Source organism: Saccopteryx bilineata, chromosome 4 (genome assembly GCF_036850765.1).
Source record: "Saccopteryx bilineata isolate mSacBil1 chromosome 4, mSacBil1_pri_phased_curated, whole genome shotgun sequence".
NCBI lineage: Eukaryota > Metazoa > Chordata > Mammalia > Chiroptera > Emballonuridae > Saccopteryx > Saccopteryx bilineata.
The window spans coordinates 279,107,740-279,135,363 of NC_089493.1; the positions used below are offsets into that span (position 1 = coordinate 279,107,740).

The 27,624-nt window shown below is 44.5% G+C and overlaps 1 protein-coding gene across 1 annotated transcript in view; it reads left to right on the top strand.

The window, feature by feature from the left end:
• Positions 1-2,257: 2,257 nt before the first annotated feature.
• Positions 2,258-27,624, top strand: part of ZC3H7A (zinc finger CCCH-type containing 7A) — a 42,249-nt gene continuing 16,882 nt past the window's right edge. Inside the window, exons 1-9 of the mRNA XM_066274837.1 lie at positions 2,258-2,416; positions 17,475-17,576; positions 18,357-18,396; positions 20,666-20,863; positions 23,042-23,200; positions 23,474-23,554; positions 23,648-23,686; positions 24,567-24,600; positions 25,072-25,355. Of these exons, the coding sequence (XP_066130934.1) occupies positions 17,509-17,576; positions 18,357-18,396; positions 20,666-20,863; positions 23,042-23,200; positions 23,474-23,554; positions 23,648-23,686; positions 24,567-24,600; positions 25,072-25,355 (903 nt within the window). The 5' untranslated portion in view covers positions 2,258-2,416; positions 17,475-17,508. The remainder of the gene's footprint in view (positions 2,417-17,474; positions 17,577-18,356; positions 18,397-20,665; positions 20,864-23,041; positions 23,201-23,473; positions 23,555-23,647; positions 23,687-24,566; positions 24,601-25,071; positions 25,356-27,624) is intronic.

Here is a 27,624-nt window from a genome sequence, read left to right on the forward strand (position 1 = left end):
GAAGGCTGAACTGGGTACTGGGTTAATGAGCAATTTTAGATGGGCTGTCAGAGAAGGTCTCTCCAAAAGAAGCCATTTGAACCCGACGCAGTGTATAGATCATTGGACTGGGATGCGGAGGACCCAGGTTCGAGACCCTGAGGTCGCGGGCTCATCTGGTTTGAACAAAGCTCACCAGCTTGGACCCAAGGTTGCTGGCTCGAGTAAGGGGTTACTTGGTCTGCTGAAGGCCCGCGGTCAAGGCACATACGAGAAAGCAATCAATGAACAACTAAGGTGTCGCAACGAAAAACTAATGATTGATGTTTCTCATCTCTCTTCGTTCCTGTTTGTCTGTCCCTGTCTATCCCTCTCTCTGACTCTCTCTGTCTCTGTAAAGAAAAAAAAAAAAAAAAAAAAAAAGAAGCCATTTGAGTTGCGGCATGAGCGATGACCAGCCTTTGGTCACAAGAAGAACCTCTCCCCCAGAGGGGCCTCCCCTAAAGTCACAGCCCTATCAACTCTCCTTAAAAATTTGTCACAGCACTTCCCTGTTATTGTGGACTGAGTTGTGTCCCCTTCAAATTTTTATGTTGAAGACCTAACCCCTGATGAGACCGTATCTGGAGATCCAGGCCTTTACAGAAGTCATTAAGGTCAAATGAGGTCATAGTAGGGCCCTAATCCAATATGACAGTTGTCTTTATAAGAAGCAAGACACCAGGAATGCCTGCCTTCAGTGGAAAGACTGTGTGAGGACACAATGAGAAGGAGGCCATCTGTAAGCCAAAGAGAGAGATCTCACCAGAAACCAACCCTGCTGACACATTGATTTTGGACTTTCAGCCTCCCGAACTGTGAGGAAATAAATTATTGTTTAAGTCGACAGATCTATGGTATTGTCATGACAGCCTGAACATACTGATACATCTGGTTTGTAAACCTTCATCACCTGGACCACTGCAAGAGCCACCTAGCTAAGTTTCCTTGCTCTACTTCTTGTCTCCCCACAGCCCAGTCTCTGCATAGTAGCCCGAGAGAACTTTCTAGAATGTAAACCAGATCAAGGCATTCCCAGTTCAGACTGGTAACTCTCATGCCACAGATTGGTTGGAGCAGTCACCTTGATGTGCAGGGCAAATACAGGAACAGATGGATGTTTCTGTTTTGTTTTATTTTTTTCCTCTCTTCTTTTCCCTCTCTCTAAAATCAATAAATTGGAAAAAAAAACCCACTTTACAAATTCCAAATTGTGGCCCTCTCTGTCTTTCAAACTTTTCTCTCCTTGCAGGCACCAGCCATATGGGTCTTTCCTGTTCCCCAGACAACAAGCTCCAACCCCAGGGCCTTTGCACTTGCTCTTCCCTCTGTTGGGGTACTTTTTTCATTTCAGCTGTGCTGTCAAGTTCTCAGAGGCCTTCCTCGACTCATCTCCTCCTGGCTTTGGCCCTCCCATCACTGTCACATCACCTGGCTTTCGTTGCTTTGGTTTTCACTGGCCCAAATGGTCTTCTTGGTGTCTTTTAAGTCCATGCCCCCATTCCCCATCCAGTCATGGGGCAGGAATTCTGCCTTGCCCACTGCTGAGTCCCAGAGCGCAGTGAGGACCTTGCCCACGGGGGCACCTGACTATTGAAAATACAGGTGGAAGAGGTGGCAATTTGGGCTGGGACCTGAGAGACAGGGAGACAGGGAGCCAGGCCTTCCAAGGGTCGGAGGCTGTCTCTTCATCCCAGAGCTGCCACTAAACTCTGTGTTCCCTCTCATCTGTAAGAATAAAGACAAAAAATGGCTGTTTTGAAGCTCCAAAGAGTTACTAATCACATAGTAGTAAGCGCTAGATTGCACTTGCTAAATAGTCTCTGCGGGAAGGCTTCCCGATACCCGATACCCGAAACTAGGTCAGTTCCCTGCTAGACGCGGTTCTAACCCCTGGGCCGCTGACTAGAAAAAAAAAAAAAAAGCACATGTCGCATATGAGTTTGAATTATACGTCCACCGTCCAGTAGTTAGCAGTACTTGGGTATCCTGGGCACGACCTGGCCCCTTTATTGGCTCAATCCGGTGGCCCCGCCCGGGGCTGACAGCGCGATCGATTCCAAGAAACGCCCGCCGTCGGTAGGGCCGAGGGTCGCTATCGCCGGTGCCAGTCCTGGGTGCCCGGTCCCCGCCCGACCCGACGTGGCGCCGCGGCCACCCCCGGCACCGACGCTCGCGGGCGCAGCCAATGGCGGCGTCTCCCGGGCGGCCCGCGCGGCCTCCCGCCGCCAGAGGGCGCTGCACCGAGGCAGGGGAGCCGCCGCCGCCGCCGCCGGTCGCGGAGGGAAGCTGCGAGTGAGCGCCGGGGCCGCCACCGCCACCGCTACCGCTGTCGTCCGTTCCTCTGCGCGCCTCTGCCCTCTCGCCCGCCCGCTGGCTGGCGTGGCCATCCCCACAGGTAGCTGGGCACCGCTGGGGCCCCGCGCCGCCGCCGCCTGCCCGGCCCGCGCACCGCCCTTCCCCCGCGCGGCGCCCCCACTCGGCGCGCGCCCGCCGCCGCCTCGTGCTCGCGCGCGGCCGGTAACGGACCCCGGACGGGGGGAGGGGCGGCGCGCACGGTCCCCGGAGGCGGCACGGAGGGGCCCAGAAGCGGGGGGCTCCGCCACAAAGGGCCCGCGGGGCCGGGGGAGGTCCGGGGCGCGCCCCCGCTCGGGCCACGGATTGTCGGGCGGACGTGGGCGCGCGCGCGGGGTCACCAGGGTCCCCTCCTCTTCCCATCCGCTCCTCGCAGCGGTGGGGGAATCAGCCGGGGTGGGGGGGCGCGGCTCGGGAAGTGGGGCGTCAAGGGCTGCTTCTCCCTTCCATCCCATGCCTGGATGCATTGCTGTTGGCCAGATACCTCCTTTCTGGTTATTTAATTCAAAATATATATATTTTTTCGTTATTTGTGTCTGTTCTGGTGATCGCGGTTTCCCTAATTCAGTATCTTGGGCTTGGGGGCGGGAAGGATGCACGCGGAGTGCGTGGCTCATTTATTTCGGGTTAACACCCCCCCTTCTTTTTTTTTTTTGCGCGGGACACACATCGAGGACGCGCGGCGAATGGTTTCTTTATTGTGGAAGCGGAGACTGTCAGGTTTTAGGTGTCTTTAACCTGCCGGTAAAGAATGAGGAGCTGTCACTTGCTATTAGCATGAATTTCCTGTTGGGGATGGTCATCGCAGGGGTGTGGTCAAACTGGAAAGCGCTGGCTAGGTTCGAGAGGTTGCGCCTGCGCCCTAATTGGGTGAATTTATTTGTAGTTGGGTATTTTCCCCGTCCCTCCGTGATTAGGGATGAAAGAAGAAGGTACCCGCCTTAGGTATTTAAAGAGCAAGGATCAGCTCCTACTAGACCTTTGCCACCCAGGAAGATGGCCAGTGGCCCCAGAGGACTTTTAAGCACTTGGAATGTGGCTAGCCCGAATTCTGGTGAAAAAGACAGACCTGATTTTAAACACTATGAAAAAAAAAAAGAAAGAAAGAAAATACCTCATAATATTTTATGCTTAATGCATGTTGAGATGATATTTTGAATGTATTGGGTTAGCTCAAGTATGTTAATAAAACTAATATCACCGGTTTCCTTTTACTTTTGTTAATGTGGCTACTTGAAAATTTAAAATCATGTATGTGGTTTGCATTATATTTCTGCTGGAGCCTGTGAATGGGGTGGCTGGGAGCTTACGCCCTTTGCTTATCTTTCCTTGCCTCTCTGATGGTATGTGGCCTCCTGTTCAGTCCGCTGTCTAGGACCCCTGCCTCTTTCTTCTCACCCTCAACTGAACTAAACTGTTGAGCTGATTGCATAATGAGGATCTTGTCCTAATATACAGAGTAACACTCAAGTTAATGGATAGAATGTTCTTGAAAAATGTTCTCATTGTATCTGCTGTGTTTTGGAGTCTGGAAATAGTCATACAATGTTCAATTCAGAATTGTATTATGAGTTATTGAGTCTGAATATTTTCAGTATTTTCATGTGTGTGTGTGCTGCAGAGAGCACGTTAATTTGTATGGCCTCTGCTATGTAAACAAACTGGAGAGCTCATGCCTTCCTCCAAGTTACTTACTGTGACTTTTGCTTATCTTGCCCTGACCTTCCTGTTCCCCAGATAGTCAGTTTTTGCCCATAAAAATGGTGATTGTTGGCTATATTCTCCCACAATTCTTAATTTTTGATTGTTTTAAAAACCTGCCATTTGGGGTGGGCTAAATTGATGCTGTACACTAGAGAGAATTAGGATAGACTCTCGACTCCAGGAATGGTGGCAGTGACTGTTGGAAAGTTTTGAGCTTTCCAATAAAGGCCTAGGTAGAAACAAAAGACGTCTGTATCCTATTACCTCACTCTAGAATGGGCTTTCTAGAGTAAGTGTGATGTGTGGAAACTTGTTTTCTAGAATATATCTTGAAGTGTTTTGTTTTTATGAAAATACTTTTTATCCAAAATCTTAGGATTTAGTAAAATTTGTTTTCTCTTTAGTATGAGGTGTTTCTTTACTTTTCTTTCTTTTTTTTTGAGACAGAGATGGACAGAGAGAGGGGACAGATAGGTACAGACAGACAGGAAGAGCAAGAGATGAGAAGTGTCAATTCTTTGGTGTGGCCCCTTAGTTGTTCATTGATTGCTTTCTCCTATGTGCCTTGACTGGGGGGCTCCAGCAGAGCAAGTGACCCCTTGTTCAAGCCAGCAACCTTGGGCTTCAAGCCATTGACCCCGAGCTCAAGCCAGGAACCTCCGAACCTGAGTCCCTTGTGTCCCAGTTCGGTGCTATATCCACTGCGCCACCGCCTGGACAGGCTAGGTGTTTCTAAATCAAGAAAAAAACCCACCTTTGCCTGGTTGTGGTTGCTCAGTGGACAGAGCATCCATCCGCCTGGAACACTGAAGTCACTGGTTTGAAACCCTGGGCTTTGCCTGGTTAAGGCACATACAGCAAGCAAGCAATGAACAACTAAAGTGAAGCAACTAAGTTGATACTTACTGCTGTCCCACTCCTCTCTTCTCTATAAAATCAATAAATTAAAAAAAAATAGATAATATTTTTAAAGGGGAGAAATATTAAAGTATTAATCCAGAAGTTTAAAAATTAATGCTTGTGATAATACATGTTTTAACTCATGGTGGGTGAGAGGGAGGCTTTTTAAGTGAGGTAAATTTGTCACCTCACTAGTAAAGAAGCGTACTTATCCTGACTAGGTTTCATCTCAACAAGACATTTACTTTTTTATTTTGTTATGAGTTTAGCAGTGTGTTTTTTGGTTAATTAATAATCATTAATTTCACATACCTTGTGAAGCCTCAGGAACTATAAACTGGAGCCAGTAAGAGAAAAGCAGCAATTTTTCTATTTCACAAGCTATAATAGTAATAATAATAATAAATAAAATAGAGTCTGTGAGAATACCTGAATTTGGAGCAGCATATTAATGTGGCCCCTGAGAAGACCGCTTCTGCAGTCCTGGGCATGTCACTGACAGTATGTGTGACTCTGGGCAGACCCTGTCTTGAAGACTTCACATCTTTTTTATTGATTCCTCCCATACAGAGTTGGTGTTTGAGGTGAGATGTGCCCTTAGCCTTTGCAGGGCTTGGCACTGAAGGAGGCAGCTGACACATGTATCTGACAGTGATTTGAAAGTGAAAACATGGTGAAGGGAGCCAGAAGTAGCAAATTACCTTTCTGATGTTTCATTTTCAGTAAAAGGAAAAATAACCTTCTCAAAGTGTCCAGTAGGAGAGATATTGTTTCAAGAAGGTGGTAGAACATCTGTAATAATGTTTTACTGCCTGGGTTTGTAGTCATGAGGGTTGTTTTGTATCACATCTTTTGAAAGTGTTTCAGGGTAGGGGGTTTGCACTAATACATTGTTGTGAGATGGGATTGACAGTAATGCTACTTTTAACTACTTTTTGTTTGCTTGTTTGCTTGCTTGTTGATGCCATTACACAGAGGCTAGCTGGTGCAAACTGGTAATTACAGTTTTTCATTAGAAATTTAGGAATACCTTTTAAGGCAAAACTAGAAGCCTGGTGCGGCATTCCCTGGGGCACTTTCTCTGGTCCTACGTTAGAACATTGTAAATAAAGCCCTTTAATATTTCTTCCTTGTAAAGATTTTCCCTGGAGTGGTGTCCTGACTGCTGTGTCCTTTGTATTCCTGTGCAAACCCTCTGCTTTGTCTAAATCGCTTTAAATTAGGTTCCTTGAATGCGTACATCGCTGTGTGTGTGGGCATGTGTTTATTTCGTCCTTCCGAGTGGCTTTCAAGTCACCTGTCTGTCAGAGCTATGTTTGTCTTTGGGAGCCCAACCCAGGGCCACCGTAGATGTATTTCCCCTCCTCTAGGCGTCAGTGGCTCTTACAGTGCAAAAGAGTGTAGTCGGATGAGTTCAGGCTTGGAGTCAACCTGTCCTGGCTTTGAAATCTTGGCTTTGTCACTTGGTAGCTGTGTGATCCTGGACTGTGTGTCATTTCTCTGTGCTTCAGTTTCCTTATAGCACCTATGATGTCTTAAGGTTATTATGAGGATTAAATGATTTAATACATGTAAATCACTTAGAACAGTGCCAGGCGTGCAGTAAGTGTTCTATGTGCTAGCTATTACTGTATTTCTGTCTGTGCCCTTTGTTGCAGTCACATTTCATTTACCTTGGTAGTTTCTCTTAGGGGTGGCTAGCTAGCTTCTAAAGTTACTGTGAAAGGCCAAAATTTCAAAGGGTACGAATACATTGTCCAGTTACTAGCCTTGTACATTGAACTAGACCAGGGGTCCCCAAACTTTTTACACAGGGGGCCAGTTCACTGTCCCTCAGACCGTTGGAGGGCCGGACTATAAAAAAAACTATGAACAAATCCCTAAGCACACTGCACATATCTTATTTTAAAGTAAAAAAACAAAACGGGAACAAATACAATATTTAAAATAAATAACAAGTAAATTTAAATCAACAAACTGACCAGTATTTCAATGGGAACTATGGGCCTGCTTTTGGCTAATGAGATGGTCAATGTCCGGTTCCATATTTGTCACTGCTAGCTGTAACAAGTGATATGACACGCTTCCGGAGCCGTGCCGCGTGCGTCCCGCGTCATCGGAAGTAGTACTGTACGTGAGCCATGCTGCGCTTTTCACTGACCACCAATGAAAGAGGTGCCCCTTCCGGAAGTGCAGCGGGGGCCGGATAAGTGGCCTCAGGGGGCCGCATGCGTAGTTTGGGGACCCCTGAACTAGACTTTAGTATAAAGAGTTTCACCTAATGGGCCCTGAGTAAATACTTAAAGGAATTTTAATGAAGATCAACGGTACTTTTTCTTCCTACATAAAACTTTAAAATCATCTGGTTCCAGAAAAATGGTATTCTAGCTTACAGAAGTTTAGTTAATTTAATGAAATCCACATCTGATTGAATTTCTTGCTTTAAATTGTGCTGTTGAAAGTTTCCCCAGCCCCTTTTCCTTTTCATCTAAAGCAGCAGTTCTCAACCTGTGGGTCGCGACCCCAGTGGGGTCGCCTAAAGCCATCGGAAAATACATAATGCATATCAGGTATTTGCATTCCGAATCATAACTGTAGCAAAATTACAGTTATGAAATAGCCACCAAAATTATTTTTTGGTTTGGGGTCACCACAACATGAGGAACTTGTATTGCGGGGTCACGGCATTAGAAAGGTTGAGAACCACTGATCTAAAGAGAAGGGGCTGGGTCTGGCTTGCTTTCCCCCTGTTATCACTGCACTGCTTCAGGAGTCTTAAGGTTTCAAGATTTTTCTGTCTCTGTGTCTAGTGGGTTTACTCAACTTGTTCCCGGAACATTTGGGGGCGGAGTCCCCTGCAGCCAGCTCGGCTTATGTCATTTCCTCTGGGTCACCCTCTTTTGTGGTGCTTGCCTTTTTGTGAATGGTTTTTACTAGGTTTTAATTCTGAGGCTTCTCAACTTTGCATTCATTCATTCATTCTTTCATTGAAGTATTTATTAACCCAGTCCCAGCTACTGGGATACAATCAGTAAGTACTAAGAAGAATAAGGTACCTCTTGAAGTGAATAATGGGGTGAGAGTGGGATGTGGTGACAATTTAGGGTGGTAAGGGAAGGCCTCTAGAGGTGACAGGATGAAAAGGAGCTGGCTCTGCAGTCCTGGGAAGGTGTGTTAATAGGCAGAGGGAACAGTAAGCACAATGGCCCGGAAGTATAGAGCCCTTGGCTCATTTTAGCAACACCTGGAAGGCCAGTCTGACAGGAGATGAGTAAGTCAGTCTGGGTGAGCATTTGAACAGAGACTAACAGAGTTAGTCCTCCCAGATCTGATAGGACAAGGTAAGAAATCTAGGTTTTCTTTCAAATGCTTACGGAAGTAATTGAAGAATTTTAGGCAGGGCTGTAATAACCAACTTCTTGTTTTTAAAAGAGCATTTCTTTTAGTTTAGTGTAGGAAATGAATGGGGGAGAGGCGCAGGAGAGGCCTGGGATGGGCGTATAGGCTGAGAAAGGAGGAATTGGCGACATTCACCTGCGATGGTGGGACTCGGGTCAGGAGGGTTGTGAGAGGTCAGGTTTGGGATACTGTACATCTGTTGTGATGGTAACCCTGACAGGCTTTGTCAGAGGATTGATTGGATGTGGAATGTGGGAGAAAGAAAAGTATTATACTGGGTTTCTGGTTTGAGCCAGAAGGTGGTTTCGTTACAGAAAAGGTAAGATTGGGCAAAGGGTTAGAACTGGGAGAAGGGCAGAGGGTTAGGACTGTTCAGGTTGGAGATGCTGAATAACAGCCACAGACAGGCCCAGAGTTTCCTGTATGATAAAGGTGGCCTTGCACATGTCTGTGTAGAATAGAGGACCTTTTGGTGGATGAAGTTTGGGCAATTGGGTAGCTATTTGGGAGGGAAACATGTATGTATATGTACAACACACACATCTTACAGTAAACTGGTGTATCTGATTTAAATATATATATATATATTTAATGAGAGAGACAGGAGGGGAGAGAGATGAGAAGCATCAACTTGTAGATGTGGCACTTGAGTTTTTCATTGATTGCTTCTCATGTGCCTTGACTGAGGGGGCTCCAGCTGAACCAGTGACCCCTTTCTCAAGCCAGTGACCTTGGACTCAAGCCAGCCACCTTTGGGCTCAAGCCAGTGACCATGGGGTTTTGAACCTGGGTCCTCAACATCCCAGGTTGGCGCTCTATCCACTGTGCCACCACTGGTCAGGCTAAAAAATGTTTTTAATAAAAGAATATGAATATTAAGAGAAAACATGGATAATTATTTTATAATCTCAGAGTGGTGAATATATTTCTAAGCATGTCAAAATCTGGAAGCCATACAAAAAAATATTGATAGACTCAGCTGCTTAAAAATATAACTTCAGGCCATGGTGGGTTTGCTCAGTGGGTGGAGCATCAGCCAGTGTATGGACTTGTGGGTTCCATTCCTGGTTAGGGCACACAGGAGAGGCGACTATCTGCTTCCCTCCCTCTCTTTTCTTCTTCTCCCGCAGCCAGAGGCTCAATTGGTAGAGTGTTGGCCCTGGGCACTTAGGATAGCTCAGTTGGTTGTCAGCCTCAGGTGCTAAAAACTTCTAGTTGATTTGAGCAGCTTGTCAGCCTCAGGTGCTAAAAACAGCTTGTTCATTTGAGGGGCCTCAGACAGCGGTTGCCGGATAAATCCCAGTGTGGGCCCATGCGGGAGTCTCACTGTCTCCCCTCCTCTCACTTAAAAAAAAATGCGTGTGTGTGTATGTATATGTATATCTTATATATATATACACACACATATACACAGCTTCAAAAATTACCATAATCAAAGCCAAAAGATTGGTATCAAATTGGGGAAAGTAATAGCAACATCACCCAGGAGTGCTTGCCTCAGCGTGTAAAGAGCTTCTATAAATAAGAAAAGCTCAGTCTGAGGGAAAGATGGGCAAAGGATTTGATTAACCCTTTGAGTCGTATGAACGTTCATGTAGGTCCTCGTGCCTCCTGACCATCCAGAGTATGATCAATTTATTTTAAAAATGTGTAAGGCAACATTAAAAAAAGCCAAATGTATATTCTTCTTGTTTTCATAAATTGGTTATCAAACAAACATGATTTTAAGTTAATAAAACTGTAACTGGAATTAATTTCATTTTTTTTTTGAGAAAAAAACAACAACAACAAACCACTCACTTTCCGGGGGTCAGCGAGTATGAAAAACTCACTACTCAAAGGGTTAAACAAAATTCACAAAAAGGAAGTGCAGATGGCTCTTAAATATAGTATGAAGAGATGTTCAGCTTTACTAATGATAAAAAAGACATTGTCCTACTATCTGTCACCTCCTGGTTGACAAAAATGAAATCATTGGATAGTTTCTGGTGAAGCTGTGAGCAGGCATCCGCCAGCACTGTTTCTGGGTGGGGTCGTTTGGTGCAACTTGGCAATAGCTGGCAAAGTAAAGACATGTGTATATCCTTTATTCTATAGGAATTATGTAAATATACACATATGTGAAATAGCCTGTGTGTCTGGTGAATTTTAAAGACTGGAAACACCCAAAATGTCCATCACTAGGGGCTTGGTGAAGTTATGGTCCAGTCCCATCCTGTTTAAGATAAAGGGTACTCTATCTTTGTAGGGACTGATGTGGAGTGACCCTCTAGATTAGGTACTCCATGAAAAAATTCAAGGTGCAGAAAATATTAGTATAAAAAATAACATGCATAGGCTGTTTTTAACTTTGTGTTTTGAAATAACTGTGGACTCCCAGGAAATTGCACAAGTATATAGGGTTCCATGAACTCTTCATCCACTTCCCTCAGTGGTGCCATCTGATACAACTAGTGCAGTATCAAAGCCAGGAAACTGACATTGGTAAAATACTGTCAGCTAGGTACAGACCTCCCTCAGTTTTACAAATACGTGTGTGTTTGTGTGTGTGTGTGTGGTCTGTGTCTGTGCATACCACACGATAGAGTCATGTAACCACCACCACAATCAAGATTCAGTATTGTTCCACAGAAGATCTTTGTCAGGACACAGAAGAGACTGGTAACAGTGGTCGATTGCCCTCAGGAAGGGCAAATGGGTAGTTGAGTTCTAGGGTTTGGAGGAGACATTTCATTGTTACAGTTTGTGGTGTCTGTGAGACATCCCCGTAGAACTGTCACATCAGTGGAGGGACCCAGCTGAGCCTGGGGATGGACTGGGGAGGCTCGTGGGCCTTAGATGAGGGCTTTTTTCTTCTGGGCAGTGTGGCTGGGGGAGGGGAGAAGTCTGAGGAAGCCCCAGGCTCTCACATTCAGAGGTCAGCTGGAGGTGGAATCCCAGTTTCAAGGAGGAAGTGGACACCTGTCATGTCCTGCTGAGTTTGAGTAAGAACAGTGGCTCTTAGATTAACTTTATCAATTTTTTCTCACTTTAAAATTGAGGCCAGATTTTAACTGGATCCCCAAAATAAGGTGGTGTATAAAGCATAGATCTTTCTTTTTCTTTAAAAATGGGAGGTGGGGAAGGCTTATTTTATAGGTAAAACTAATCTATGGTGAAAAAAATCAAACGATGGTTGCCTGGCGCTGTGGGTGGGGCAGGGATTGGCTGGGAAAGGGGCTGGAGGCTCCAGGGTGGTGACATAATTGTCTATATCATGATTGGGGTCTGGGCTACTGGAATTTCTTTTGTCAAAACTTGCCTTAAAATGTGTGCATTTTACATTAAGAAACCTAAACAAATGTTGAATGCAGGTAATGATATGTATCTGGAATGTTTAGTGGTAATTATAATTGATGAATTAAATATAACTTACTGTGCTATTTACCAAAATAATGTGGGTTGATGGAAGAACAGAAGGATTGGCAGATGAATAACGATGGACAGATGTGATCAATATTGCAAAACATTTTTTAACTTTTATTTTTTTAGATTTTACTTAATGATTTTAGAGAGAGGAGAGAGAGAAAGGTGGGGGGAGCAGGAAGCATCAACTCAAAGTAGTTGCTTCTCATATGTGCCTTGACTGGGCAAGAACAGGGTTTTGAGCTGGTGACCTCAGTGTTTCCAGGTCGACGCTTTATCTACTGCGCCACCACAGGTCAGGCTATATTTTTTCATTAAAAAAATTTTTTTTCCATTGATTTGAGAGAGAGACAGACAGGAAGGGAGAGCGAGCTGAGAAGCACTAACTCGTTTCACTTAGTTGTGAACTCATTGATTGCTTCTAGTATGTCCCTGACCAGACATTGAACCCGTGACCTCTGGCCTGCTGGCTTGATACTTTAAGTACTGAGCTACCCGGCCAGGGCACAAAATATTAGTTGTAGAAGATAGGTATTATGTATGGCATGCATTGTGAAAAAAACCTGAGTGTGTGTAAAAATTTTCATAATAAAATTTTGGGGAAAAATTACAGAACATGAGATATTCTGTCATATGTTTAAATATGACCTGATATTATGCTCGCAACTCTTTAAACATGTAAAGGAGGTATGTATTTCATTCTATTAAGAGTCTGCCTCGGCCCTGGCCGGTTGGCTCAGTAGTCAAGCGTCAGCCCGGCGTGTGGAAATCCTGGGTTCGATTCCTGGTTAGGGCACACAGAAATGACCATCTGCTTCTCCACCTGTCCCACTTCTCTCTCTCTCCCCTCCCTTCCCTCAGCCATGGCTCATTCGAGCAAGTTGGCCCCTGGCACTGAGGATGGATGGCACCAAGGCTCACCTCAGATGCTAAAATAGCTCGGTTGCTGAGTGTAAGGCCGGTGGCAGAGGCCATCGTCGTTGTGCAGGTTCTCATTGGATTCAGGCAGACGGTAAAGGAACCATGGAGCCAGAATATGGTGGGCCATTCCATTTATTAGAGTCTCTTAATGGTGGACGAGCAAACAGGCAGGGAAGACCGCTTCCCTCTCACTCAGGGCTCCCAAGCTCCGACTCATTCTCCAGACGCTCCCAGTATTACAAGCCCCCACCAGCCTCAGCAGGGCTCCTAAACCCTCATCTCTCATTCTCTCTCTCTCTCCTCTCTCCCTCTCTCTCTCTCTCTCTTTCTCTCTCTTTCTCTGTCTCTCTCCCTCTCTCTCTCTCTCTCCACTCTCTAGCAAAACAGGCTGGAGGAAAAACCCCTTCTCCAGCAAACAGTGGCCCCTCCTAAGCAGGAAGGCAGTCTGCAATTTGCAGTCTGCCGCCCTGAGGGCAAGCACTAGCAGCCTTCCACAGAACACACACACACACACACACACACACACACACACACACACACACACACGGGGTGCTGCCCAGCGCCAATGCAAAATACAAGCGAGAAGCGAGCAAACCTAAAAACATGCTGAGGTCGCTGGTTCAAAACCCTGGGCTTGCCCGGTCAAGGCACATGTGGGAGTTGATGCTTCCTGCTCCTTCCCCTCTTCTCTCTCTTTCTCCTCTTTCTCTAAAAATGAATAAATGAAATAAAAAAAGTCTGCCTCTTACTTCCTCTTAATCACTTACCTGAGTTGTCAGCTCTTTGGTACCTGCCCTTTGTCCTTAAGAGGTCCAGGTTCAAGGTTTTCCAGCACTTCTGGGGAAATAGCTCTAAGGCTATTAACTTAGTGGATTATCATTATCCAGGAGTCCTTTCTTAGCCAACAGATTTACTCTTTGAGTGAATCACAAACTAATTTCTCACCCTGGCTGGACAGAGAGGTGGGGAGAAGAGGATGCCATTCACTGAAGAGAGGGAACAACACTGACATTTGGTGTCTGCTTTAGTCCCAGTCCTTCAGGCCCGACTGCCATGGACCCTTAGAGCTCTAAAGCTCTGACTCTAAGTTGGTCCTGCTTTAAATAAAATAGGGAAAAAACAAGCCTTGCTGACCTGTGAGGTCATCTTTCCAAGGAAAGGCTCAGAAGCTACATACTTTTTTTTAATACTTTAATTTTTTTTCCAGACAATTGATTTACAGGGTTCAAAAAAAGTTTTAAAGGTAGTCAGTGAAAAGACACTGTCCCACATATTCTGCTGTTGCTATAGTTTTCTGTGATTCCATGTGGAGTTTTTTTTCTCTCTTAAAACACACATACACACACCCCAAACCAGGTCACGTTGTGGACAGTTGTTCCTTGCCTCTTTTTGTCCCCTGCACTACTTATGTAGCCATTTTTGATAGACATTGAGTTAATTAATTATATTAAGGGAAAGGCAGGGAAGCAGAGAGACAGATTCCTGCGTGTACCCCGACTAGGATCTACCTAGCATGCCCCCTAATAGGCAATGCTCTGCCCATCGGGGCCACTGCTCCTTTGCTAGACAACCAAGCTATTTTTAGCACCTGAGGCGAGACCATGGAGCCATCCTCAGTGCCTGGGGCCACCTTGTTCGAACCAGTTGAGCCATGGCTGCAGAAGGAGAAGAGAGAGAGGGTGAGAGAAGGAAGAGGGGGAGGGGTGGAGAAGCAGATGGTTGCCTCTACTGTGTGCCCTGACTGGGAATTGAACCGGGATTTCCACACGCCCGGCTGATCCTCTACCACTGAGCCAGCCAACCAAGGCCAACATTGACTTAATTTGTGATCTTACTCTTACCAATAGTGCCTCCTTAACTAACTTTGTACATACAAGTATGAATCGCAAATTTGTTTTATCATGGAATTGGTCAGACCTATAATAGTAGATGGGCAGAGGGCACCACATTTTCTCTGCATCATCCAGCAGAGAGAGTTATCCATATTTTTGGCACTCTTATTTCATTTCTACCCATTCATTCCCCTTTTGGCTAGACTATCTTATAAACAAATTCCAGAAACAATGCCATTTTACTTCAGTGTAATGGGCTTTTTAAACATTTTATTTTGGGGCCTAACCTGTGGTGGCGCAGTGAATAAAGCATTGACCTGGAACACTGAGGTTGTCGGTTCAAAACCCTGGGCTTGTCTGGTCAAGGCACAGATGGAAGTTGATGATTCCTGCTCCTCCTCCATTCTCTTTCTCTTTCTCTCTCTTTCCCCTTTCTCTCTAAAAATGAATAAATAAATTAAAAATCTAACGTTTTATTTTGGAAAAGTTTAAACTTACAGGGCAGAGAGAGTGTTAGAAAAAAGGCTTGTTCTTATCACTGGTTCACAGCATTTTGCTGTTTCAGCCCCACCCCCAACCCTCTTTTTAATTTGCTGGAGTATTTTTTATTTTTTATTTATTGCGTTTACATGGTTTTCAGTGTCCCATTCACTATAACACCCTCTACCCACCACACGTGCCCCTCCCTGCCCCATGCGAAGTCTCTTTCCACCCTCCGCCTACCTCTACTTCCCCTTTTGCTGGAGTATTTTTTATTTAAATTTTTTATTTAATGATTTTAGCTAGAGAGGAGGGGGAGAAAGAGAGAGAGAGAGAGAGAGAGAGAGAGAGAGAGAGAGAAAGAGAGAGAGACAGGAACATCAATCTGTTCCTGTCTGTGCCCTGACCAGGAATCAAACTGGCAACCTTTGCACTTTGGGCCGATGCTTTAACCCAGTGGTCCCCAACTCCTGGGCCGCAGACCAGTACTGGTCCATGGGCCATTTGGTACCGGTCTGCAGAGAAAGAATAAATAACTTACATTATTTCTGTTTTATTTGTATTTAAGTCTGAACGATGTTTTATTTTTAAAAAATGACCCGATTCCCTCTGTTACATCGGTCTAAGACTCACTCTTGACGTTTGTCTCGGTCATGTGATACATTTATCTGTCCCACCCTAAAGGCTGTTCCATGAAAATATTTTCTGACATTAAACCAGTCCGTGGCCCAAAAAAGGTTGAGGACCACTGCCTTAACCAACGGAGCTATCCGGCCAGGGCTGCTGGAGTATTTTAAAGCAAATTCTAGATGATATATCTGTAAACATTTCAGAAAATGACCATTTCAGTAAAGTTATGAGATTGAAATATTTAGAACTGATAATATTTAAAAGATGAAAAGAGTTAATACCAGTTATCAAGCTTTGGGGCATTCCAACCTTCATCCTTGCCTCTACATTTTGAAAAAGGTAGCTTTCAAGATAAAACAACAGCGGTAAGCAATAATGAAACTAAAACATTTCAGCTATGTATTTGAAACGGGTGCAGTTTCTCCATGTGTCATGTGGGTCCAGATACATGGCTTATGTGATGTCTTCTTAGGCTTAGATCTCCATAGTTTTTTTTTTTTTGTTTTTTTTTCATTTTTCTGAAGCTGGAAACAGGGAGAGACAGTCAGACAGACTCCCGCATGCGCCCGACCGGGATCCACCCGGCTCGCCCACCAGGGGCGACGCTCTGCCCACCAGGGGGCGATGCTCTGCCCATCCTGGGCGTCGCCATGTTGCGATCAGAGCCACTCTAGCACCTGAGGTAGAGGCCACAGAGCCATCCCCAGCGCCCGGGCCATCTTTGCTCCAATGGAGCCTTGGCTGCGGGAGGGGAAGAGAGAGACAGAGAGGAAGGCGCGGCGGAGGGGTGGAGAAGCAAATGGGCGCTTCTCCTGTGTGCCCTGGCCGGGAATCGAACCCGGGTCCTCCGCACGCTAGGCCGACGCTCTACCGCTGAGCCAACCGGCCAGGGCTGATCTCCATAGTTTTTATCCTGGGGTCATGTGCCTCACCTTTATTCCCTCCAGGGGACCTTTAATGATATCTGGAGACATTTTTGGTTGTCACATGGGGTAGTGGAGGGAGTGCTACTGGCATCTCGTGGGTGGAGACTGAGGATGCTGATAACATCCTTCAGTGCACTACACAGCCCCCATCCCGCCCCAGCTGCTGAGGCTGAGAAACCTAGTTTAGATCCATCATTGGGAGATGCTGTTTGATAACAGGTCTCTTCCCTGTGGTCCTCCTTAATGAACATTGATTAGTGGGTTAGATACTAACAGCAGTGACACATGTTGACATTTGCCAGTGTTCCATAGAAGGTAAGCCCCTTAACCTTCCAGAAAATCCCAATTGAAGTAAGTTCATTTAGATAATTTATTTCATCAGTTGTATCAACGTGGGTTATTTTAAGAAGTTTGTATAACAAACTAAGTGTTAAGGTTTAGAGTCTGCACACAAGGAAGTCATACTCCCTCCGAGGTAAGCGGATGTGGAAATCTTTTTACTTCTGGAGAGCTTCCGGAAGCACAGCAAGGCTGGACTGTCCCGGGGCAGCGGACGGGCGCAGTGACACGTTGGGCGGGAAGGAACACCTGTAGCTGGAGGAGAGAAGAGAAGGGGGGGAGAGAAATAACTTTTTCATGGAGATTATTTTGGAGGAGACTTCAAAATCTGCGTGTCTGTTGAGCTAAAGTAATGTGAAAACCTTATGCTGTGTGAGCTAGACAGCGGGGACCACACAGAGAACTCAGATAGGGTTCTTGGCTTCGAGGACCCTAGAGTCAAGTCAGCAGAGATAGACATGTCTGCAACGAATTGTGACAAGACCTTCAGTGATGGGTGTTTCATGGTCCAGGAGCCCCATGTTATTTTGTGTTGTCTGATGTTATTTTGTGTCTTTCTTTCCAGATCGCTCACTTAGAAAGTGAATGTGTGGGATAACATGTCCAGTGTGTCCGAGGAGAGAAGGAAAAGGCAGCAGAACATTAAGGAAGGACTACAGTTTATACAGTAAGAGCTCAATTCACCCGTATTCTTGTCCCCTACTAACTTTTTTATATGGTTATACATTCCACAGAGATTAAGAAATCTTTAGTCATGTGGCGTAAGTCCCATTATTTTGGATTAGAAATTAGGTATTGTGTTCCAGCAATAATTTTTGCTCTTGTAGATTTGATCTCTTTGTGTTCTGAAGTCGCTCTTACTGTCACTGATTTTTAGGGCCAAAATCCTTTAGTATCCCTGAGAATATTAGACTGAGGAATCTGAACCTAATCTTATGAGAACAGTCCTGATGAATGAAAATGAACATCTGTCAACAAATGGGGCTTTTGTGATGAAACATTTCTGTTGAGGTCAGTCTCTGACTGACCTTTGTAAGGCATGTCAGTGATGAGACAGTTGTGGCTTGGGTGGATGTGTCCAGGAAGAAGTCCCTCTGTTTTTCCCAGGAAGGAGACAGTCCTCTTACACAACAGTAAATTGGATCAAATAGTATTAGAGGGTTCTATTTTAAAACTTTCTTGGCATGTGAAGAATTAGGCCTTCTTTCCGTAGTGGTAGATTTGAGAAGAAAATGTACTTAGTTAAGAAAAGACAAAGGAATAATTTTAGATATTTTTTTCATGACTACAGTTATATGTGAATAATGGTAGTAAAAGAGAAGTAGGTCTTTAAAATATGCTTTGAACCAGTGGCAAGATAATAGACCCTCACGTTTAAGATGCCTTCTAGATAAAGAAATCCTGATAAAAGCCTGATAATTAAAAATCATTTATTTCTTCTTCTTAGGTCACCGCTGTCATATCCAGGAACACAGGAACAATATGCGGTAATGAGTCGGGGAAGGTCGGCTTGAAAGCTCTTCTCTAGCTTGTGAACTATGAAGATATAGCAAGGGTTGACGAACTATGGCCTTGTCAGCCAGATCTGCCCGGTTATTTATTTTTTTAAATAAAGTTTTATTGGAACACAGCCACACTCACTTATTCATGTATCATCTGTGGTTGCTTTCGCAAGATACAGTAATTGGGACAGAGATCATATGTCCCATAAAGCCTAAAATATTTAGAGTCTGGGCATTTACAGACAAGGTATGCTGACCCTCATTTAAATATATAGGTCAACATTGGGTTTTTTGACATACTTAGACAATTGTCCTGTATATTCTTTCTCTATTGGTATATAGTTTTCAATTAATATATCTTTTGAGCCCCTTGAAAATTAGTTCTAGCCTACCTCTCATTTCATTGAAAATAAGTGGGACAGACTATGTTGAGATGGAGAGTGCAGAAAATCAGCTTTTATTTAGGAGAAGTTCTAACAGTAAAGGGTGACCAAATAACAAGAGCCAGTGATGGGTCTACTAGTTAGAGAACAAGGCCAGGTCACTGGGTCTTGGACACAGGTCCTTTGTATCTACAGGCTGTTAGTTCACCTTTAATTTTGTGTCTCTAAGGGTTTTGATGCTTCTGATTGTCACTTCTTTGACTTTCTCTTCCTCCCTCCTATATTTCAGTCTCTTTTTCCCTCTTTCTCTCCTCCCTTTCTCCAAACAGATCTAGAATCATAAAGTATTTTCGCTATAAATCACCTGGAATAATCCAGTTATTTCATAATTTATTATATAATGCTTACATTTAAATTAGACCTGGGGTCCAAAGAGATTAAATGGCATGTCACAAGTCACTTAAATAGTTAAAGGTTGACCTGTCTGGTTTTCTTTACTTTTTTTCTTAATTAAAAATTTTTTTAAATTTATTTTTTATTTTATTTTTTATTTTTAGTGAGAGGAGGGGAGGCAGAGAGACAGACTCCTGCATGCGCCCGGACTAGGATCCACCCAGCATGCCCACTAGGGGGCAATGCTCTGCCCATCTGGGGCCCATGTGCTGTTGCAACCAGAGCCATTTTTTAGCACCAGAAGCAGAGGCCATAGAGCCATCCTCAGCACCCAGGTCCAACTCTCTCTAATTGAGCCATCACTGCAGGAAGGGAGGAGGCGAAAGGGGGGGAGAAAAACAAGAGGGGGAGGGATAGAGAAGCAAATGGGTGCTTCTGTGTGCCCTGACCGGGAATCGAACCTGGGACTTCCACACGCTGGGCCAACACTCTACCACTGAGCCAACAGGCCAGAGCAAAAGAAAAAAAATTTTTAAAGATTTTATTTATTCATTTTAGAGAGGGGAAAAGAGAGAGAGAAAGAAAAAGAGAGAGCGAGAGAGAGAGAGAAGTGGGAAGGAGCAGGAAGCATCAACTCCCATATGTGCCTTGACCAGGCAAGTCCAGGATTTCAAACCCTGAACCTCAGCGTTCCAGGTCAACGCTTTATCTACTGTACCACCACAGGTCAGGCCTCTTTACAACTTTTCTTAGCTTAGACCTGAATTCATAAAATGAGACAGAAGACTTGAATATTTATTTGATCCTGTGATAAGAAAGGACTCCTGAAATACTAAAGCAATGATAGAAATCATGAAGGAAACTTAAACACTTTTTTACATATCAAAAGAATATGCATACTTACACAATAAGAAAAAGGTTTAACATCCCTCTCCTTCTAAATCTGTAAATGACCTGAACAAATAGTTTATAAAAGAAAAATACAAATAACGAAGGGACCACTTCTCACCGAGAAATTGGTAGAGACTTCAGGTGTGGGCACACAGGCATACACATGCTGCTTGGTGTTGGCGGGGTGCTATGAAGGAAAACATTAGAAATACTCATTGATATTGCCTGTTTGGAAGGCAATTTAGAAATACTAGTCAGAGCCTTGCCATTCTCATTCTCTTTGACCTAGAGTGTCTGCTTGTAGGAATTTATCCCAGGCACGGAGTTGGAGGCATGTACAAATATTTACAGTATTTTTGCCATACTTTTCTTAATTAAAAATTGCATTTTCTCTTGAAAAAGCAAACAAGGTGAGCCCTGCACTGAAATAGCAGTGACTTGGCCTGGATTTCACAATTTCTTACAACAGTGCTTGTTGCTCTGTCAGATTATTTCCTCTGAAGTTTTAGGTACAAAAATTAAAATTTACTTATACCCAGACTTGTTCCTTAGTTTCAAGTGTAACTTACCTTCTTTTTTTTTTTTAGGTATATTTACGTGCTCTTGTGAGAAATCTTTTTAATGAAGGAAATGATGTTTACCGGGAACGTGATTGGAACAGCTCAATAAGCCAGTACACGGAAGCTTTGAATATAGCTGATTATGCAAAATCTGAAGAAATTTTAATCCCTAAAGAAATCATTGAAAAACTACATATAAATCGTATTGCTTGCTATTCTAATATGGTGAGTTGTAGTTTTTAATGTTTTAAATTTTTATTATTTTTTTTTTACAGAGACAGAGCGAGAGTCAGAGAGAGGGATAGATAGGGACAGACAGACAGGAACGCAGAGAGATGAGAAGCATCAATTATCAGTTTTTTGTTGTGGCACTTTAGTTGTTCATTGATTGCTTTCTCATATGTGCCTTGTCCTTGAGGCTACAGCAGACTGAGTAACCCCTTGCTCAAGCCAGTGACCTTGGGTCCAAGCTGGTGAGCTTTGTTCAAACCAGATGAACCCGCACTCAAGCTGGTGACCTCAGGGTCTTGAACCTGGGTCCTCCGCATCCCAGTCTGACGTTCTATTCACTGCGCCACCGCCTGGTCAGGCGAGTTGTGGTTTTTAAAACAATGTTTCGCCCTGGCCGGTTTCTTCAGTGGGTAGAGCATCAGCCCAATATGCAGACGTCCCAGGTTTGACCCTGGTCAGGGCACACATGAGAAGTGACCATCTGCTTTTCTTCCCTCCCTCTCCGCCTTCTCTCTCTCTTCGCCTCTCGCACCCAGTGGCTCAATTGATTTGAGCATCAGCAGCAGACCGGGGTTCTGGTTGGATCCCCATCAGGGCTTATGCAGCAGTCTGTCTCACTATCTCCTCTCCTCTCAAAAACAAAAAAACCAACACAAAACAAAAACAGTGTTTCAACATAGTACATTAATAAGTCAATTTTCAAATTTCAGTTTTAAATAAAGAAGGTATTAACTGCTTTTAGTGTTACCTGAAACTTTCAAAAATCAGCTTTGGACAGATATTTTGGAAGTTTTAAAAAATTTACTTATTGATTCTTAGGGGTGGAAGAGAGAGAGAAAGGTAAGGAGGAGGGGAGAAGTAGCAGGAAGCATAATTGCTCCTCGTGCGTTCCTGACTGGGCAAGCTGGGCGTCTCGAACCAGCAACCTCAGCTTTCCAGGTCGATGCTTTATCCTCTGGGCCACCACAGGCTATTTTGGGATTTTAAAAGTAGTTTGTTTCTTGGTTACTGATCCTTGGAGATTCCCATCTGAGTATAGCTTTGGGTGGGATGTTGCTTATTAAAAAACAAAACAAAATCAGCCTAGGGAGGTGAGTGTTGGAGGTGAGTGTGTCTGTCAGGTACTTGTGTGGACAAGTCACTTCTTAGTCAAGAGTCAGTACACTTAGGAGATTTTTTAGCACAAGAAGTAGGTAGCCTTCAAAAGAGTTAACAGCTTTCACATCTCTACACTTAAAAAGCAGTATTTTGATGTACCTATAATTTTCACTATGGGCATTCAACAAAACTTAGCAGTAAGAATAAGAAAGGTTCCCATGTTGTCACCTCGTTCCTTGTTAATGAGCCTTCATTGCTGATTTATTTTGTTTTCCTTTCTCATCATCTCTCTGTTTGGGAGTTCCGTTTCCATTTGACATTTTAATGAGATCCAGCAAAGGGACCTACACATGGGAGAGACTAGGACAGAGAGGGATACCTGCAGGCATCAGTCATGACTAGAAAGTTTTATCTGTCGAAGATCTCAGGCCTTTATGGTCAAGTGTTAACATTTGTCTGATCTGGGTGGTGGGTACATGGGTATTCATGATACTCTTTTTCCTTTTGTGTATTTGAAATTTTATAATGAAAATAAATTTATTTTTATTTTTTTGTATTTTTCCGAAGCTGGAAACGGGGAGGCAGTCAGATAGACTCCCGCATGCGCCCAACCGGGATCCATCTGGCACGCCCACCAGGGGGTGATGTTCCATCCATCTGGGGCGCTGCTCTGTTGCAAGCAGAGCCATTTTAGTGCCTGAGGCAGAGGCCACAGAGCCATCCTCAGCGCCCGGGCTAACTTTGCTCCAATGGAGCCTTGGCTGCGGGAGGGGAAGAGAGAGACAGAGAGGAAGGAGAGGGGAAGGGGTGGAGAAGCAGATGGGCACTTCTCCTGTGTGCCCTGGCCGGGAATCGAACCTGGGACTCCTGCATGCCAGGCCGACACTCTACCACTGAGCCAACCAGTCAGGGCCCCTATAATGAAAATAATTTTAAGAAGAAAAATAATGCTGCTAACTTGGAGTTTAAAAGTAGGGTAGTAGCCTGGGGTCTTAAGGTGCTTGCATTCATAGGAAGACATCAGTGCAAGGATGAATTGTGTGATTGCTAACTTTATTTGGTCTTACACACTAGGGTTTCCTTGATAAAATCGTAGAAGACTGTGATAAAGTCCTCAGTTTAAATGCCAGCAACTGCAAAGCTCTGTATCGGAAAGCTAAGGCTCTAAGCGACTTGCGAAGATACAGAGAGGCTTATGATGCGGTAGCCAAGTGCTCCTTAGCGGTGCCTCAGGTACGGGGTTTGTGTTTCCCTTCACTTGTTTATTCATGACCGTTTTATTCCTTGTGGATATATAGCATTGAAAGAGTTTTGCTTTCCAGCCAGGCATCAGCCTGCTTCAGTTGGGACTAATTGCTAAGAAAGCAAGTGTCTTAACAGAATAGAAATCATAACTTAATTATATAAATGATGTAAATTTTAAGGTATAGAGACAAAAATTTTGCCTGTTTGTCAGAGTTAGTCTACTATAACTCTCCACCAATTATATATTCTCACTTGTTTCAGGATGAATATGTAATAAAACTAACTCAAGAATTAGCTCAGAAATTGGGATTTAAAATAAGAAAAGCGTATGTTAGAGCCGAGGTAAGCTGGAGTTCTCTCCGTCCGGTGTTTTCATTTCGTCGTGTAACTTGGAGCCAGTTCTGTGTTGAAGTTCGTATCTTTGCTTTCTTTCAGCTGTCGGTAAAATCAGTTCCTGGGGATGGGGCTACCAAGGTAAAGTTATTACTACTGTGAGAATCATAATTTAAAAAAGAAGAAGAAAGGTAGATATGTTAGCAGTTTTACTTTTAATATTTTTAGTTTGTGTCTATTTTCGAGACCTATTTTAGATTGTATCGTTTTATTTCTCAAACACCTAATTGGCCAGAGCCTCCTGTCCTGTAAAAAGAAAACAGACAACTTGAATAATGTTTTTTACTCTTAACCAGCATTTCCTGAAATCTGATGGAGCATTTTACAGGCTATTCAGAGATGTTAGGTTTTATTAGAAAAAATGATTTAGTGGGGAGAAAGGTGGGAGGAGGTAGAAGAGGGGAGAGGGGGATAAATGGTGATGGGCAGAGGCCTGACTTGGGCTGGTGAACACACAGGACTGTACAGATGATACAGAATTGTGCACCCGAAACTTGTATAATTTTGTTAATCAGTGGCACCCCAATGAGTTCAAGAAAAAGGAAAATAAATAAATAAAAAGAAAAAGTGGTTTAGGGTCAAATACTAAGTTTTGGAGTCACTGAGATAAACACAGTGAACAAATTGTTTTTGCAAAGGTAAGTCTTGGAGCTGTTAAGGTGTTAGTGGCCACTGTGATTTCGGGAGTGAGCAGTGGTCAGACTGGTACCTCTGGAACTGGTATGCTCCTGATCTTTTGAGAAATACTGGTCCACAGAAACAAGTGTTACTGACAGACTAGCACTGTTTAACACCACGTATTACAAAGATTTACCTATTCCATTTATTTCTTGGATCTTAATTGGAAGGGAGTCAGATGTTTGTGAAAACCTGCATTGGTCTCTTACAGTGAGTTTTACAGATTGCTGTATAGTTTAGAATCCTGAAAATACTGTGACTCATTATTTGGTTTAATTTCTAGGCTTTGAACTGTTCTGTGGAAGATATTGAGCCAGGTATGTTTTTCCATGTCATCTTAACTGAGGAGTGCCAGTTTTAGACATTATATAAATATATATTATAGTTGTCAAATAAAATTACTATGTGGTTGTTAGTGTGAAAGCAAGAATAATTTTGAAAACCACCTTTGCACTTCTGGATGTGCCAGCACGATTGATAGAAAATACTGATATCAGTAAGCAATCATTGAATGCCCACCATGGCCTTACCCCCATCTAATAGCTCTGCCCAGAAGGGACCCAGGCATTTGAGAAAGAAGGAAATGTTTTCTCAAATTAATGTAACTATTCCTGGGTAAAACTTTTTCAGAATTACTGTTGCTCTTTTATTTGAATTGCTTTTACTATTGTATGTATCTATTTATTTGTTTTTATAATTGCTCTTTATTTTCTCTATTATTGTTTAACACTAGCATTATATACATACACTGAAAATGATTGAGTGCAATTCTTCTATCCATGTTACAGATTTATTAACTCCAAGGCAAGAAGCAGTTCCTATTGTTTCTGTACCTGCATCCAGTTTTTCTCACCAAGTTGGAAATGAGCTGGCCTCAGTTCCAATTATGCCCTTAACTTCTATATTGCCACTGCAAGTGGAAGACAGCTCTCTGCCTTCGACAGTGTTGGCTAATGGAGGAAAGATGCCCTTCACTATGCCGGAAGCTTTTTTAGATGATGGTGATATGGTCCTTGGGGATGAAATAGACGACCTCCTTGATTCTGCACCTGAAACTAATGAAACTGTTATGGTAAAATTCAGTGTTACTTCTTTCACCTGAAGGCAGGCTTAATTTTTTAAAAATAGCAATATAACCTGTTAGATATTTTCAGTATTGCCTATAGGCTGAACTTTGAGTTTCTTATTTTTTTAGTGAGAGGCAGAAACAGAGAAAGAGACAAATAGGGACAGACAGGAAGGGAAAGAGATGAGAAGCATCAGTTCTTTGTTGTGGCACCTTAGTTGTTCATTGATTGCTCTCTCATGTGTACCTTGACTGAGAGGCTATAGCTGAGCCAGTGACACCTTGCTCAAGCCAGCGACCTTGGGTTTCAAGCCAGTGACCATGGGTTATCATGTCTGTGATCCCACGCTCAAGCTGGCGACCTTGCGCTCAAGCTGGTGAGCCTGTGCTCAAGCTGGCAACCTTGGGGTTTCGAACCTGGGTCCTCTGCATCCCAGGCTGATGCTCTATCCACTGTGCCACTGCCTGGTCAGGCTGAGTTTCTTATTTTATTATTATTTTTTTTCATTTTTTCATTTTTCTGAAGCTGGAAACGGGGAGAGACAGTCAGACAGACTCCCGCATGCGCCCGACCGGATCCACCCGGCACGCCCACCAGGGGCGACGCTCTGCCCAGCAGGGGGCGATGCTCTGCCCATCCTGGGCGTCGCCATATTGCGACCAGAGCCACTCTAGCGCCTGAGGCAGAGGCCACAGAGCCATCTCCAACACCCGGGCCATCTCTGCTCCAATGGAGCCTTGGCTGCGGGAGGGGAAGAGAGAGACAGAGAGGAAAGTGCGGCGGAGGGGTGGAGAAGCAAATGGGCGCTTCTCCTGTGTGCCCTGGCCGGGAATCGAACCTGGGTCCTCCTCACGCTAGGCCGACGCTCTACCGCTGAGCCAACCGGCCAGGGCCCCTGAGTTTCTTATTTTAAAAATTATTTTTCTCTTTCTTTGGTGGTAACAGGCTAATTTGGTCCTTTTTTTTTTATTAAGATGAGAGGAGGGGAGATAGTGAGACAGACTCCTGATGTGCCCTGACTGGGTTCCACCTGGCAACCCTGTCTTGGGCTGATGCTTGAATCAGCCAAGCTATTTTTAGTGACTGAGGCTGATGCGGTTGGACCAACTGTGCTATCCACAGTGCCAGGGGCCATGCTCGAACCAATTTGGTCTTTTTTTTTTTTTTTTTGGTTGCAGAGATAGAGTCAGAGAGAGGGACAGACAGACAGGAAGGGAGAGAGATGAGAAACATCAATTCTTTGTTGCGGCTCCTTAGTTGTTCATTAATTGCTTTCTCATATGTTCCTTGACCGTGGGGCTACAGCAGACCGAGTGACCCCTTGCTCAAGCCAGCGACCTTGGGTTCAAGCTGGTGAGCCTTGCTCAAACCAGATGAGCCCGTGTTCAAGCTGGCGACCTCAGGGTCTCGAACCTGGGTCCTCTGCATCCCAGTCCAATGCTCTATCCACTGCACCACTGCCTGGTCAGGCAATTTGGTCATTTTTGAAGTAGAAAAAAATCTAGTAATTAGCCAATTTTTCTTCAACTGTTGGAATCACATGTGGATAAATTTAACATCTGACAAAGAATAGGCATTTGATATTTAAAGAAAAATAAGGTTTATGAATGAAGGACTATTGTTTCTCAGTCCACTTTATTTTTTTTTCTTTTTCTTTTTTTTTTAATTTATTTTTTTCTGAAGCTGGAAACGGGGAGAGACAGTCAGACAGACTCCCGCATGCGCCCGACCGGGATCCACCCGGCACGCCCACCAGGGGCGACGCTCTACCCACCAGGGGGCGATGCTCTGCCCCTCTGGGGCGTCGCTCCGCCGTGACCAGAGCCACTCTAGCACCTGGGGCAGAGGCCAAGGAGCCATCCCCAGCGCCCGGGCCATCTCTGCTCCAATGGAGTCTTGGCTGCGGGAGGGGAAGAGAGAGACAGAGAGGAAGGAGGGGCGGGTGGAGAAGCAAATGGGCGCTTCTCCTATGTGCCCTGGCCGGGAATCGAACCCGGGTCCCCCGCACGCCAGGCCGCTGCTCTCACGCTGAGCCAACCGGCCAGGGCCTCAGTCCACTTTAAAATATGGGCTGAGGCCCTGGCTGGTTGGCTCAGTGGTAGAGCGTCAGCCCTGTATATGGAAGTCCTGGGTTCAATTCCCAGCCAGGGCACACAGGAGAAATGCCATCTGCTTCGCCACCCTCACCCTCTCCTTCCTCTCTCTCTCTTCCCCTCCTGCAGCCAAGGCTCCATTGGAGCAGAGTTGGCCCAGGGCATTGAGGACGGCTCCATG